Source organism: Pan paniscus, chromosome 9 (assembly GCF_029289425.2).
Source record: "Pan paniscus chromosome 9, NHGRI_mPanPan1-v2.0_pri, whole genome shotgun sequence".
NCBI lineage: Eukaryota > Metazoa > Chordata > Mammalia > Primates > Hominidae > Pan > Pan paniscus.
Genome location: NC_073258.2, coordinates 94,882,411 through 94,899,501, shown reverse-complemented (window position 1 = coordinate 94,899,501; position 17,091 = coordinate 94,882,411). Strand labels below are relative to the sequence as shown.

General features: G+C 42.6%; 1 protein-coding gene across 1 annotated transcript in view; it reads right to left on the bottom strand.

Moving 5' to 3' along the window:
* Positions 1-17,091, bottom strand: part of HEPHL1 (hephaestin like 1) — a 93,574-nt gene that overhangs the window by 69,743 nt on the left and 6,740 nt on the right. Inside the window, exon 2 of the mRNA XM_057299218.2 lies at positions 5,569-5,813. Coding sequence (XP_057155201.1) covers positions 5,569-5,813 — 245 coding nt within the window. The remainder of the gene's footprint in view (positions 1-5,568; positions 5,814-17,091) is intronic.

Below are 17,091 nucleotides of genomic sequence, written 5' to 3'. Positions count from 1 at the left end.
GATCACATGGACACAGGAAGGGGAATACCATACTCTGGGGACTGTGGTGGGGAGGGGGGAGGGGGGAGGGATAGCATTGGGAGATATACCTAATGCTAGATGACGAGTTAGTGGGTGCAGCGCACCAGCATGGCACATGTATACATATGTAACTAACCTGCACAATGTGCACATGTACCCTAAAACTTAAAGTATAATAAAAAATAAAAAATAAATAAAAAATAAATAAATAAATTAATTAATTAATTAAAAAAAAAAAAAGAAATTTCCACAGAAAACTAAAAACAGAGCTATCATGTGATCCAGAAATCCCACTGGTATGGGTACATACCCCATTTTAATGTACCCCCAAAAAAGGAAATCAGATATCTGTACTCCCATGTTTATTGCAGCACTATTCACAGTAGCCAAGATTTGGAAGCAAACTGTGTCAATAAGCAGCCAAATGGATAAAGATGTGGTACATATACACAATGCAGTACTATTCAGCCACAAGAAAGAATTTGCAACAATGTGGATGGAACCGGAGGTCATTATGTTAAGTGAAATAAGCCAGGCACAGAAAGACAAACTTCACATGTTCTCACTTGTTTGTGGGAACTAAAAATTAAAGCAATTGAACTCATACAGAATAGAAGGATGGATACCAGAAGCCAGGAAGGGTAGTGGAAAGGTGGGAGGAAGTGGGGATGATTAATGGATACAAAAAAACAGTTAGAAAGAATTAATAAGACCTATTATTTGCTAGCACAACAGGGTGACAATAGTCAAAAATAATTTAACTGTGCATTTTAGAATAATGAAAAGAGTATAATTGGATTGTCTGAAACACAAAGGATAAATGCTTGAGGTGATGGATACTCCATGTACTATGATGTTATTATTATGCATTGCATGCTTGTATCAAAATATCTCATGCAACCCATAAACATATACATCTACTATGTTCCCACAAAAATTCAAAATTAAAAAAAAGAAAGAAACTTTCTCAATCTGATAAAAAGCCATCTAGAAAAAAATGTACAGCTAGCCTCATGCCTAACGGAGGAAGACAAAATGCTTTCTTCCTAAGATTGGGAAAAAGGTAAGAATATCTGGTCTCACTACTAATATTACATATTTTCCTAAAGGTTATAGCTGTGTAATAAGTCAAAAGAAAAAACGTAAAGGTATACAGACTGGTAAGGAAGAATTAAAACTCTCTTCATTCACAATGGCTTAAGTCCGTATGTAGAAAATTCCAAGAAATCCACTAAACATCTACTAACAAACAAGTTTAGCAAGGAAGTAGAATATAACTTCAACATACAAAAATTAATTCTTTCTATGCACTAGCACCAAACAATCCAAAAATGAAATTAAGAAAACTATTCCATTCATAACATCAACAGAAAAAATAAAATACTTTGGAATAAATTTAACAAAAGAAATGCAAATCTTGTATACTAAAAACTAAAACATTACTGAGAGAAATTAAAGACCTAAATTCCATGTTCATGGATTGAAAGACTCAATATTGGTAAGATGGCCATTTGTTTTTAAATGCACATGGAATTTTCCTACAATTTATCAACCAAATTAACGCAAAGCGACTGCTATCAAAATCCTAGCTGATGTTTTTTGGTAAAAATTGATAAGCTGATCAAATATATATATGGAGGGAAAGAACCTAAACAGCCAAAAAGCCTTGAAAAGAATAACAAAGTTGAAGGATTTATGTGACTCCATTTCAAAACTTACTAGAATTTCACAGTAATCAAGACACTGCGGCATTGGTCCAAGGATAAGTATATAGATCAATGGAGCAGAATTAAGAGCACTGAAATTAACTCCTTATACTTATGGTCATTGATTTTTTTTTTTTTTTTTACTACAGCCTATGATTCATTCATCTTTTATTCTCAGGACCCAGAGTCAATGTCTGGCACCTGGGAGTCAGTGTCTGGCACCTGGTGGGTGCTCAATGAAAGGTTTATTCCTTTGGATAAATGCCCAGTAGTGGGACTGCTGGGTCATATGGGAGTTCTAGTTTTCATTTTTTGAAGAATCTCCATACTGTTTTCCATAGTGGCTGTACTAATTTACATTGCCACCAAGAGTGTATAAGTATTCTCTTTTCTTTGTGTCTTTGCCAGTATCTGGTTGTTTTTGTTTTTTGGGTTTTGGAGGGGGTACTTTTTGTCTTTTTGATAATAGCCATTTTAGCTGGGGTAAGATGAGATCTCATTGTAGTTCTGATTTGCATTTCCCCAATGATTAGTGATGTTGAGCATTTTTTTAATATACCTGTTGGCCATTTGTATGTCTACTATACCAGTATTAAGTGGGGTTTGTTTTTGTTTTTGTTTTGTTTTGTTTTTTGTTTCTTTTGAGATGGAGTCTTGCTCTGTTGCCCAGGCTGGAGTGCAATGGCATGATCTCGGCTCACTGCAGCCTCCACCTCCCAGGTTCAAGCGACTATCCTGCCTCAGCCTCCCAAGTAGCTGGGGGTATAGGCATGTGCCACAACTCCTGGCTAATTTTTTGTATTTTTAGTAGAGATGGGGTTTCGCCTGTTGGCCAGGCTGGTCTCAAATGCCCGACCTCAGGTGATCCACCCACCTCGGCCTCCCAAAGTGCTGGGATTATAGGCATGAGCCACCATGTCCAGCCAGTATTAAGTGTTATGAGATAAACCAACACACTTCTGAAATGGGACAGTCCTGCAGACAGGATAGAGAGAAGTTTTCCTGGGTAAACAACATTTGAAATGTTCTTAATTTAAGGACCTATGAATGTTTTCAGGGACTCTGAGAACCTCTTAAAAGTGGGTTCAAAATTTTGTCCACAGGCTGGGCACAGTGGCTCATTACTGTTATCCCTGCACTTTGAGAGGCCAAGGAAGGAGGACTGCTTGAGGCCAGGAATTTGAGGCCAGCCAGGACAACACAGCAAGATCCTATCTCTATGAAAAAATTTTAAAAATTAGCCAGGTGTAGTGGCAGATGCCTGTGGTCCCAGCTACTTGGGAGGGTGAGGCAGGAGGATCACTTGAGCACAGGAGTTCAAGGCTGCAATAAACCATGACTGTACTACTGCACTCCAGCCTGAGTGACAGAGCGAGACCCCATCTCAAAAAAAAATTATGCACATACATATTTTTCTGGTGCAAGGGCTCATGGCTCTCACAGATGCTCAGAAAGATCTGTGGTGCACCAATGTTTATAGCAGTATTATTCACAATAGCCAAGATGTGGAAACAACCAAAGCATTCATCAACAGGTGAACGGATAAACAAAGTGTGGTATATACATGCAATTGAATAGTATTCAGCCTTAAAAGGAATTACATTATGATGCATACTACAATATGCATAAGCATTGAAAATATTATGCTAAGTGGAATAAGCCAGATACGAAAGGCACATTCATAGACATAGAAAGTAGAATAGAAGTTACCAGTGGGGCAGCAAAAGGGAGGAATGGAGAGGTATTGATTAATGGCTATATAGTTTCGGTTTGGGATGATGAAAAGGTTGTGGAAATAGATAATGGTGATGATTGTACAACCGTGTGGATGTAATTAATGCCACCGAATTGAACACTTGAAAATGGTTAAAATGGTAAATTTTATGTTCATATGTTTTACCACAATTTTTTTGAAAAAAGAATTTGTAGCCCTATAAAGCTTTAGAATCACTGGCCTAAATGATTTTTCAGGACACCATTAACTCTATTAAGGTATGCTTTCCAGAAACATATGGAGGAATGAAGACAAAAATTACTCTTAAAAATGCCCCTATTTTCTCCATATTTGAAAAGGCAGGCACAACTATCTTGGTACATCTTTACTTGCTACGTGCAGCATAAATAAGACACATGGAGTCAACCTGAACTCCCATCAGTGATAAACTGGATAAAGAAAATGACATGCATATACACCTTGGAATACTATGCAGCCATAAGAAGAATGAGATGATGTCCTTTGCAGGGACATGGATAAAGCTGGAGGCCATTATCCTTAGCAAACTAACACAGGAAGAGAAAACCAAATATCGCATATTCTCACTTATAAGTGGGAGCTAAATTATGAGAACACATGGAAACACAGAGGGGAACAACACACACTGGGGCCTAGCAGAGGGTGGAGGGTTGGAGGAGGGAGAGGATCAGGAAAAATAACTAATGGGGACTAGGCTTAATTCCTGGGTGATGAAATAATCTTTACAACAAATCCCCATGACACAAGTTTACCTATGTAACGAACCTGCACTTATATCCCTGAACTTAAAATAAAAGTTAAAAAAACTATATTAAAGAAAATGCATTCATAGTTACACCTTAAAGTTTACCTGGCACAATTTTTGTGCTCATCCTCAACAACTAAGAACTACCAAATCTTGGCTGCACTCCAGGTGGAGGAAAAGAGCCCAGAACAAAGGGCAATCCCAGTTGTGTGTTCACCATCAGAGTTCTCTCCTCTGGCTGCTTATAGAGACATGGCTGGAGCAGCTGCCTCACAAGTTAGGCTGCCTTGGGATATTTGTTAATGCCCAGAAACTCCTCCTTGATGATAATGTGAGTTGCATCAGAGTTAATGGCACTGTGCTGGCACATTTCCTAGAAGCAGTCACCTAGCAGGTACAGCACCTTTCAACCTATTCCACCAGGTCATGAGCAAGAATGAAATACAGGATTCAAAAAAAATATTTTTGATGTTGGAGAAATACTTCTGTCTCAAAAGTCTAAGAAAGTTGTTTAATATTTTTCAATTAGGGAGGAATCCAGAAACTGCCCTAATGAAACTCCTAACATACACACAAGAAGGAAGACAAGGCTGCTTCACAAAGGCAGCACCAAAAACAGCCACCTGAAGCAAGGAGTGGGGATCAGCTTCTGTTGATAAAAATGTACCCACAGCCAAGGCTGCTACTGGAGATAGGAGCGTGTTGCCCTTTATCTAGTGTGCAAATCAGGCACAACTAAGTGACAAGGAAGAAAGCTAGTGTGCTCCTGGGGCGTGGTGGAGCAGGTACTGAGGAGTTCTGTGTCAACATAAAGAAGAGCAAGAAAGAGGAGAGGTAGGAAATAAGGGAAAGAAAAAGCATGAAGGGGAGCCAGGCATGGTGGCTCACGCCTGTAATCCCAGCACTTTGAGAGGCTGAGGCGGGCGGATCATTTGAGGTCAGGAGGTTGAGACCAGCTTGGCCAACGTGGTGAAACCATATTTTCTCTACTAAAAATACAAAAAATTAGCTGGGCGTGATGATGCACATCTGTAATCCCAGCACTAGAGAGGCTGAGGCAGGAGAATATCCTGAACCAGGGAGACGGAGGTTGCAGTGAGCTGATATCATGCCACTGCATTCCAGCCTGGGCAACAGAGTGAGACTACCTCTCAAAAAAAAAAAAAAAAGCAAGAAAGGGAAGAGAGAGACAGAATAGATAGATGGAGATGGATGGAGAAGCAGACTGAGAGAAGATAAATATATCCATGTAATCAATGTGCTCCTAAAATCTCTTTAACTCTGACAGTTACCTTACTTATGAAATAGAGACAAGACCCCAGTAATAAAGGATTGATATTTACCTTCTGAATCTTTGTTGTAGAAAACGCCATGTGGATGCAGAGAGTAAGGTCGAGAAGCAAAGTTCTTTAAATGAATGACAATCACATCACCCACTTCGGCCCTCAAGATGGGGCCCAGGAATCCAAGCCAGGGAGGTTTGGGGATCTCTATGGAGTAGGTTCCATCCGTGAAGCGTCTGTAAACAGCCTTTTTGTAAATACTGCCTATCCTGTTGGGCCCTCTTTCGAGAAATAAGGTTGCAAGTCTAAAAGTAAGAAGAAAAACATTTTTAATTGAAATGAAAAGAGAAGCCCTAATAGCTTACCACTAGGAGTTTATAAAGTATTGCATATATGACCTCTCATTTGGTGTTCACTATAAGCTGCAACCTCTGTAGGGCTCGGAAGATTATCCTCAATTTACTAATGTGGAAATGAGATTCAGCAATGAAGTGGCAAGCCAAAGGGCACAAGCAGTATTCACAATCAAACTAAAACAAATCCAAAGAACTCTAAAGCCACACTACAAATTTGCCCTTTTCCACTCAACATGTTCCCCTTTGCTTTTTCATTTAACTAACACTCATTGCACATTTACAGCATTCTCAGCCTGTGACTAGATGGTGTACAAAAGTTTGTAATCAAATAATGGGCTTAGATAATTAAGTGTCAAGTGAATGATTGATACAACAGATACAGGCTCAACATTTCTAGGAACGTAATAGTTCAGGGAGGCCAGGCATAGTGGTCCACACCTGTAATCCCAGCAGTGGGAGGCCAAGGCAGGCAGATCTCTTGAGCCTAGGAGTTTGAGACCAGCCTGGGCAACATAGTGAGACCCTGTTTCTGCAAACAAACAAACAAAAAAGCCGAGCATGGTGGTGGGCCGCCTGTAGTCCTAGCTACCTGATATGCTGAGGCAGGAGGATCACTCAAGCCTGGGAAATCAAGGCTGCAGTGAGCCATGATCGTGCCAGCCTGGGTGACAGATCAAGATTCCGTCTTAAAAAAAATAGCCAGGCATAGTGGTTCATGCCTGTAATCCCACTTTGGGAGGCTAAGGTGGGAGGATCACTTGAGCCTGGGAAGTTAAGGCTCTGGTGAGCCAAGATCGCACCACTGCACTCTAGCCTGGATGACAGAGCAAGATCCTGTCTCAAAAAAAAAAAAAAAAAAGGTTTGGAGAATGAAAAGATTGCTGTGGGTACAAGAGGTCAGACAATTGCAAGAATTAAGGAGAAGTAGGATTGGATAACAAAAGGGAAAAGTGAGGACACTAAGTGGGACAACAGATGTACAGTGAGGAGGAAGCAGTGCAGACGGAATGGGAAGAGCAGGTTATAGGCTGGTGCACAGGTCTAGGAAGTGAGGAGTGAGAGATAAGGATGCAGGTAAGTTCTGGAGATAGACTGACAAGTTTAATTCCGGGTTGGAGAATTTAAAATTTATCTTGGAAGCACTGAGACTCACTGAGGTTTTTCACAAAATGGGTGACATAATAATCATGTGTTCAAGGACCCTTCTATGGCAGTGGTGTGCAAGTTTTAAAGGAGTTGAGGAAAAGGCAGAGCAAAGTTGAGGGGCAGAGAGACTGTTATGAGACCAGAAGTCAGTGGTGCAATAGAAGAAAAGGGGTGGAAATGAGAAAAACAGAATTCTAAGACTTGAGATGACCAGATGCCTTCCTGGGGACCTAGACATAGGGCAGACTCAGTCCCTGGTGTCTGGAAGCCTGAAACAATAGCACCACTTGGGAGGTGCCTGACAATCTTCTCCTGGAGAGGTGAAGCCCCCTTCCCCATTCTCAGTCTATTTGCTTGGCTTGGAGCTCCCATCCTAGCTCCAGCTCCATAAGTACTGGCTTCTGCTTGAGCAAAAGCTCCACCACTCCTGGGTGCAGCCATCCCAATGTAGCTGTGTCCCTTTTGGGGGCAAGAGGCCACATCTTACTCTGAGACACACTCCTGCAAGTGTCCGTGCATTTATTCTCTCTCAGTTATCCAACAAATATTAATTATACCAAGCCCTGCCCTCAGTACCAGGGATATGGAGGAAAAAAGACAAAGCCCCTGCCTTGAAGGAGCCCCTATTCTGGAAGGGAGAGTTATGAGAACACACATTATGTTCTGGGGCATCTAATCTGGAGTCAAAGATAAGTCAGCGGAAGTTTCCTTAAGGAAGTAATGCTTCAGTATACTCTCGAACAATGAAGAGTTACTCAAGAAAAAAAAAATAGAAAAAGTTGATGTAGAAGACATTTTAAAGTTTTGGCAACTCGGCACACACACTCCACTCTTTGAGGAGTGAGGAGTGTGCCCAGAGTGGGAGAGCACACCTTTCCCACTCTCATTCTCTGTGCTTCGGATGGGGTTCCATCCCCCAGCCCCACTAATGGAGCAAGTGCATCAGCCTAGCCTATAAGCACGACGAGTTTCTCTAATAAGCTGTTGTTAGGGCAGGACTTGTGATCCAGACCTGGCCAATTGATATCATTCATCCCCCAGCCAGCCTACCCTGGGCCACCATGATTAGTTCAGGGACAGCCACAGAGTGTCTGGTTGGTTAAATCTGAGAAAATCCAGGGACTTGTGAAGGATCTCTTTCTTGTGTACTTGGAACTGGGACATGAGTCTGGAGCTTCAGGTAACCACAGGAGGAAGTCTGTCTGAGAGTTGTTTGTTCCTCTAATCTCTTAAATCTGGCTATTGACTTTTTCCCCTCTAATCAACTCCTACTTGTTTTCATCATCGTATGACTATTTCTTTTCATTTTTTCTGTTTTTATTTTATTGTACTTTCTATTCTTTTACTCAGTTCCAAGAATTCAATCATTCATATAATTTATTCAAAAAATGTGTTAAGCACGTGTCAGGTATCATGGAGCACTTCTCTCTTCTACATTTCTGTGGCCCTAATAATTTTTTCTGTTTTTCTTTTCTTTCCCAATCGTTTCCAAAGGAAACCTATCCCAGCCTTTCCCAAAGGAATTAATGTCTAACAGAGTATTCAATCCACCCACTCTGGGCCAGAATGAGCAATTCATGCAGTTTTGTTCATTCCAGATCCACAGTGAGTGTCAGGGTAATTCTAAGATGGGTAGACCAGTTGGATCTAGAAGACTCTAGAAGCTCTGTTCTATGGCATTGGAGCCTGAAAAGTTGTGAGATGACTCAAGTCTCACAAATTCCTCTAGAGTGTCCTGCACCAACTCTTCCCATCTCTCACCCCTCTCAGCATAGGGCACAACGATCCTCTTTGATTCTTCTCTCCCTTCTCCAAGTCAGAATCCTAGGCAGATACCTTGGTCAGGCACCCTTGTCTAGTCCCAAGCCCCAGCCTCAGACATCAGCAGGTGGAGCTATAAACTCATAGACCCTTGGGGTTCAGCCTTTAACTGTACCTCATTTGAATTCCTATTCTGTCCAGAGACAGACCCAGGGACAGTGCTCCTTCTGAGGTGGACATATTTCCTGGACCAGAATATATAAAGTTTCTACTCATGTATAACTGTGTCACCCTAATGAAATACGCCCTTAAGGGCTTCCATGAACTTCAGGCATTTCAGTGGTGGTATAAAAGGAAAGTAATAAATAAAATTAAATTTAAAAGAGACTTTCAGGCTGGGCGCGTTGGCTCACGCCTGTAATCCCAGCACTTTGGGAGGCCGAGGCGGGCGGATCACGAGGTCAGGAGATCGAGACCATCCTGGCTAACACGGTGAAACCCCGTCTCTACTAAAAATACAAAAAATTAGCCGGGCGTGGTAACGGGCGCCTGTAGTCCCAGCTACTCAGGAGGCTGAGGCAGGAGAATGGCATGAACCCAGGAGGCGGAGCTTGCAGTGAGCCGAGATCGCGCCACTGCACTCCAGCCTGGGTGACAGAGTGAGATTCCGTCTCAAAAAATAAAATAAAATAAAAGAGACTTTCATGACCACTCTGGAGGGGGACCAACAGGAAGCCTCTGCCTGCCTTTGTCATAGGCTCTGGCTGCCCCTATCACCCCGCATGACCCCTTTAAGAACTCTCCCAGGATATACCTAATGTAAATGATGAGTTAATGGGTGCAGCACACCAACATGGCACATGTATACATGTGTAACAAACCTGCACGTTGTGCACATGAACCCTAGAACTTAAAGTATAATAAAAGATTCAAAAAAAAAAGGAACCCTCCCAGAAGATCCCACAGGCATCGCCTCTGTTTCAGTCTTGGGTAAGCTTGAAAGCCATTCTGCTGACTTCCAACAAGTACAGATTAAGGATTTATAGCATGCAAAGTACTGGGCTAGATGTTGTTTTGAGTACAATAATAAAAAAGGTACAATCTCTAAATAAGTACGTTTGTAGTCAAGAGGAAGGAACAAAGCCATTGTTACCTGCACAAAGGAAACTGCTAAGAATTGTAGGAAAAGAACATGTTATGGGAATTTAGGACAGAGGGAGAGACACCTCAATACCTTACTCAAGTAGAAGGAAGAGCTTGAGAAAGGTATCCAGGTGAGAGAATTAGAGGTCAGTTCAGGAAATCACAGGCAGCTTTATAGGACCAGAAAATTTGATAAGAGTGAAACTGTGGAGAAATTTGAGTGCTTGGCTAAGGCATTTAGATGTAATTGTATCTTCAACTAAGAGCCACTGAAGATTCTTAAACAGATGTATTTGACCAGATCTGTGTCTTGGGAAGACAATTTTGGAAGGATCCTATATCTGATTCCTCTTCATCATACCTGCCCACATGATTTTTCTCATCTGCTTCTGCTCACTGGATCAAGCCCCTTCCTTACCTTCCACCTCTGAATACTGAGTCATTACAACTGTATGCTCACCAGGGCTCTGTTTAACTTCATGCCTGATTTGGGGGATGTTATTCCTTGGTATCTGATTCAGCTGGCCCTCCTACTCCCAGTGGCCCAGGGTGGCATCTGCTTGCCTGTCTAGTCTGGGACTTTCTTTGTGAAGTTTTATTATCTTTCTTTACTTAAATGTCATCTTTTCTGCATTGCTCTCCCTTCTTTCTGACAAGGGGCAGACCTGCTGACAAATAGGGTTTACAGCCACATTCCTTTGTTGATGGAGTCACACCAGGTCTGATAGCCTTTGTATTAAATAATGAATCTTTGTTAGCTTCATTAAGGTTGGGAAAAACACTATAGATCAAAAAGATAAAGAGATATTTTCAGGGCTTCATCTTCATTTCCTCAAAGAGATGATCACATTAGTATACAGTGACTCAGGCACTCCTACTTCAAAGCAGCTCCTACTTCAAAGCTCCTAAGCAGTCTTAATAATAAATGGTGGCTTTGCCCATCCTGCAGACTTTTCAGGATGATGGAGCTAGAGATCAACATATTGAGCAGCCTGGAATCCATCCCGCATGGAGCAGAAGATGGGAACCACCTTAGAAGGTAGAAGAATCACTTAGGCAGATGGAGGAAAGGACATCTGAGTCAAGCTGGGGAGAAGGATCCACAGGTTCAAATCAAAGCAGAAAAAGTCCTCTTTGAAGCAACAGCTTTTCTCTCCAACCTCATTTCCTCCCTCTTTGCCCCAACTCCCAGGTCCCCATGCTTCTGCCAGATCAGACACTCTCTTCTTGGTACACATCATGTCCTTTCAGCATTTTAAGACTTCAGCACATTCTTTTTCCTGGGCCTCAATGGTCTTCCTCATTCTCTACCTGCCAAGCACCCTTTGAGGTAGATTCACACTCTTGCTCTTTTCCTCCTCTCTACATACACAGTGCTCTGTTCATATGCTAATAATGGTACTCACCAAAGCGTGTTACAGTGAGATATGCACATCTCTGGTTTGTGAGCTCATTGAAGACAATACCCCTTTAAACATCCTTTTTATTCCTAAGCCCCAGCAACTCGCCTGGCAGAGTTGGTGTTTAATGGCTTTGGCACTTAAAAACAAACAAACAAGTGTGAGTTTGTCCCCATATTGGCAAGCTAAAGCTGGGATGGTGTTGCAAACTCTATTTGCTGAAAAGCATAGGTTGCCATATTTGAATACCCTCTAGGTCCGGGACAGCCAATAGATTTTATCTTGTGCACCAAATCTGATTGGTGGTAATTGCTTAGAAAAGAAGTCGAGGTTGAGTTCAATGAGAGAAGAACGCCATGATCCACACTAGATGTCCGCTGTGGATATGAGGGTGGGGGCACTCCAAGCACATAGTTGCTCTTCTTACCCTACACAAATGGCCAGGCCACACAGTGCTCCAGAGTCTTCGGGTCCTCTCTACACCTGGATGACATCATATCTTACTACTGGGAGAAAACACACTGAGTTGTTTAGATCTGAGACCCAGCTGCTCTCAGAAATTCAACATATGACCTTGTTACCAGCAGCAAATTCATATGGGCCTGCAGCAACATCAATCCCTGCCTCCTCAGAAGAAAGAATTCAATTCAACTAAGGGGCATAAGGCAAAAGGAGAGATTGAGGCAAGTTTTAAAGCAGGAATGAAAGTTTATTAAAAAGCTTTAGAGTAGGAACAAAAGGAAGGAAAGCACCCTTGGAAGAGGGCCAAGCGGGCGACTTGAAAAACAAATGCGCAGTTTGACCTTTTGACTTGGGGTTTTATACACTGGCATACTTCTGGGCTCTTGTGTCCCTTTTCCCCTGATTCTTCCCTTGGCATGGGTTGCCCATATGTGCAGTGGCCTGCTAGCACTTGGGAGATGAGCAGGTGCAGTGTGTTTACTGGAGGTGTACGCATGCTCACGTGAGGCATTCTTCCCTTACCAGTGGAATGTCCCTGGAAGGTCATATACCAGTTAAACTCTGCCGTTTTGCCCCTCAATGCACTTGCTTGAGCCCATTTGCCCAACTCCTGAGATCTTATCAGGAAGCTGCTGATCACCAGTTTCAGGTTTTTTCTATCTATAGGGAGACTGCCTTTCCCTGGCACTGACTGTGACCGATTATTACTTTAGAGAGACAGTTAACAACTGCCTGACCATCACCTGATGGTTACCTGACATTCCTGGTCAGGCGGACACCTCTCCTGCCCTGCTCATGCCTGACTAGCTACCTATTATAACAACCTTATAGGCTTCAGTTTGCTGGGTATGCCTCCCAAAGACTGTTGGGACCTGCTAACAAATGGGGTTTACAGCCACCTTGACATTTTCTAATTTGTAAACTGAAGCTTACAGAATAGCAAAATTAAAAAGAAAATAATTTAAAGAGAGCACAGCAAGGTTTAAAAGTCAAGCTAAAAAGTGATTATCACTCCCGCTGTCTAGCCAGCTGAGGTATCCAGCCTGCCCCAGACCACGTAATAAAATCATAAGCCAGGTCAAACCCACCAGCAACAAAGCCTCTTTTAAATGAAGCAGGCCTTGGCCTTGGAGACTGGAGAATCCCCCAGGGTTTTCAGCTGAGCCAGATTAAGGGGTAGAGCAGCTGGGTCTCAGATCTAAAGGCCACTGGAACATCACTGGGGAGCTGGAAGCATTTCAGGGTGGATAAAATTCACTGGAAATGACATTGAAGTTGGAGAAAATTGCAAACTGTGGAACTTCTGTGGGGTAAGCACTGTATGTCATTGGAAAGGAGGCTTTGATTAGCTGTTTGAGATGGGGTTTGGGAGGTGAGTGAAGAGACCCCAAAGGTTATGCTGTAATACTAACAGGTGGCCACAAAAATCTATTCCAAGGAGAATTGGTCCAATGAACTGTAGAGTAGACTGCTTTTGGCTTGCAGCCAAAGGGAGGTAAGAATGGCCATCACCAGACCACTTTCTCCTCTCCTCAGTACTCAGCCTCTCCTATAGATGAAGGAGATCTGTGCTATTTATCTGCCCAGAGCATCTGATTATTAACCTTCCCAGGGTTAACCTTATCCCACCCTTGATGTGGAGTCCGTGGTAGGGAGGAGGTCCTGGGACAAGAAGGAACCCATGGGTTTAGACCCCCGATGGAGAAGCCAGAGATGGGCCTGACTAGAGAAGAACCCCAGGAATCACAGGACAAGACCTCCCAGAGGCAGCAATGTTCTCTGTCCCCCAATTACTAGGTTCAGCTTCCAATCCAAACAATGTGATCAAGAGAGGAATCCTGTTTAAAAAATTAGAGAATGATTTTGATAGCAAAAGCCTGGAAAGACCAAAATGTTCTTCAACTGGCAGCTGGGTAAATAAATGATGGCATTCATGCCACATACCCATAAGAAAAGAATAAGGTGGTCTACAGGTGCTGATATGGCGTGATCACCAAGATACTAATAAAAAAAAAGCAAATTGCAGAGCCGTATGTAAAGTATTATCCCATTTGTGTCTGTGTGTGTGTGTGTGTGTGTGTGTGTAACAATGCATATTTACCTATATGCAAAGAATACATCTGGAAAGTGACCAGGGAAACAAAGTGTAGCCTCCAGACTATGAGACTGAAGCCACAGGTGGGAGGGAGGATGGAGGAGAAGTTTACTTTCACTCATCCTCTTTTATACTGTTGTAGGGGGAGGGGCAGTTACTCTGTACCTACAAATTCAATACTAAAAACAAGCTCACATTTTATTGAAAAAAAAGAAGACCCATGCTGTTTGGCCACCAAGGGGCCAAAATTCTCTTGCATGCCTTCTATTTCTAAAAACAAAGCTGCCACAACGAAGGGTGTTGTTGGATTGAGTTCTGCTCTGCAAGGGGATTGACCTCTGGAGCAGAGAGCATGGCATCTGCTCACTATCCCTGCTCAACCTCTGGCTTGCCAACTCTCCTCTCAGGCATTGAGGCTGAAGTCTTGGGACCGTCTATGAACATTCTGGGTCTCTTGTATCCAAGCATCCACTAAGCCTGCATGTGTCTACCCAGGAGCAAGAGTTAGCCCTCTCCCACTCTATAAGGCAAAGACTTACATTTCCCTGTGCAAGAGAATGGGATATAAAAGTTGGGATGCCTGACCCCTGGACCTTTATAATAGAGGCTGTTACATTTCTCAGACTTGCTTGCAACTTGGAATAGTCATGTGACATAATTCTAGTCAATCAGATGTAAGCAGAAGTCACTCAATGATACTTCTCTAGGTGTAGCTGGAAGACACCCTTTTTATCCTCTTCTCTTCCCTTTATTCATGCCTGAAATGTAGACATGATGACTGGAGCTCCAGCAGCCATCTTGAGATAATGAGGAAGAGGGTCACACCCTAGGGATGGTCAAGTGAGAGCCAAAAGGAACCTGGGACCCAGATGATTGCCAACCTCTGGCTCTCTTTTATGTAAGCAATAATAATAAATCTTTAATCGATTTAAACCACTTCTGCTTTTCAGGATTCTGTTAAAGAGTAGCTGAATACAACTCCTGATTGAACAGGCTGTGCAAAAGAAGAAGGAAGAGGAAGAGTCACAGGAAGAACTGAGTCATCCCCAAGCTTGCTAATAAGCCTCAGAGTTGCCCAGTTTTATAGCTGACAATGGGTCACCCAGTAAGGTGGCACAGCAAGGATTAGATTCAGAATCCCTGGTATGCTCTCTGGGTTCAGCCTGATGGGTAAAAAGCTATAATACAAAACTATTATTCATAGGACCTTATCATTCCAACAGGCCCTATAGGGAAGGATGGACATTGGACTCTACTTCTCTACCCTGTTCTCCCACTGCACACATGAAGACACAAAAGTATACACACATGCAAATGCATGTGGAGCACACATGCTCACATCTTCACATATGTACTCCTGCTTTTAATCTGCTAAGAGGTCCTGACCCCACCTCTGCCCAAGACCTTTCTCCATCACCTCCACAAGACCAGGTCTTACCATGAGTTGTCTGGCAAAGGCACTAAATAAGAGGCAAAATAAGTATCAGGAGGGGCAGTGAAGTGTTTGCTGAGTCCCTGTAGGGACTGGAGCACTTATATATGCTTCATATTTTGGCACTGAGTTATACATTGACTGTTTTTCATATTCCTGGACACATATCAGTCTTATCACCTATACAGCCAATAGTCACCCCAAGGGGGGATTGGGTTTTCTAAAGCAGTGGTTCCCAAATGTCCACCCATGTACCACTTGCATCAGAATCATTTGGAACATTTGCCAAATTTTTATTCTCAGGCCCCACTTCAGGGCAATGGAATCAGACTTTCTACTGGCAAGACCATGGCATCTGTATTTTTTTCCTAAGATCACCAAATGATTCCTGTAGTAGAGCTTTTTAGGGCTTGCGTATTCTAATTTTTCTTTCCTCCTAACCAAAGAAGACCACAGTGATTCTGCTTTTGCAAGTTAGATGGTCCATAGTGTTCTGGCAAATTGGCTGTGAGTGGAAATGCCATGTGTCACTTCTGGGTGGGGGCATTTAATTATTATTGCAAGACCCTCTCTTCCTCTGCCGCAGGAGGAGCCTCCTGCTCAGACAGTGAAGAGAACCCATAGCTTCCTCCTTGTCCCAGGACTTCTTCCCCTCCACTGACTCCACATCAAGAGTAGGACAGGGTTGACCCATGAAGGTGCCCTAGGAAGATACTTCACACAAAACAAAAACTATAGTAACTATTTGATAAAAATTTGTTGAGGCTGGGTGTGGTGGCTCATGCCTAATCCCAGCACTTTGGGAGGCCAAGGTGGGAGGATCACTTGAGGCTAGGAGTTTAAGACTAGCCTGGGCAATACAGTGAGATCCTATACTTTTTTAACTAATAGGAAAAAAAGCTTGAAAGTAAAAAAAGAAGTGGGAAGGGATAGAAATAAGAGAAAGAGAAAGTAGTTTGTTTTAGTGTCTACACAGCAAACCACCCATTGAGAACATATTATGCATTTGTAATAGTAGAACAGAAACGCCAGCTCCTTTGAGTTCTATAAAATACAAATTTTCCCAAGAAACAAAGTAAGGAAGTAACTTCAAGGGAGCCATCCCCATGAAGCAACCTCCAATTTAAATGGAGTATATTTGTTAGAATGTCGCATTGGTGAGCCATCTGTTGTTTATCGCGTAGCCATGGCGAGGGGCTGAGCAATCACTATTCCTCAAGAACATTTTCAATCTGCATTCTAACATCTTGACTCAAGCTAAGGAGGTGTCTACTTCCTGCTGCAAAAGAATCCAGTGGGGCCAGGAAGGTTAACATTAACAACTGCCTTAAAGACAAGATGGGGACTTGGAACATTACATTGCCAGTGCCTGGGGCCAATCCTGTGGATGGAGATATCTTCCAAAAGCAGAGGAGATTAATCATTATCAGAACAAACCTGCCCTTGGGAATCCCCTACACAGTACAGAGTTGGACTTCCAGGTTATATTCTCAGGAGTTCGTAGCTTTCAGGGATATAAACCACCCAGCAATCCCATGACCTCTGCATCTTTTAGAGGGATGTTTTCTGATAGCTTCCTTGGAGCAATTGCTGATCATCTACTATGTCTGGGACATAAAACTAGAAACTGGGGCCAAGATGTATTAATCTCAGTCCCTGAATGCAAGAGTTTTACCATCTAGTTGGGAAGCAAAACATGCATTTGACAATAAACACAGTTTTACAATGTTAACTGCCAACTCTACTGTCCAGAGCCCACATGTCTGTGTAGAGGGCAGGGAAATATAG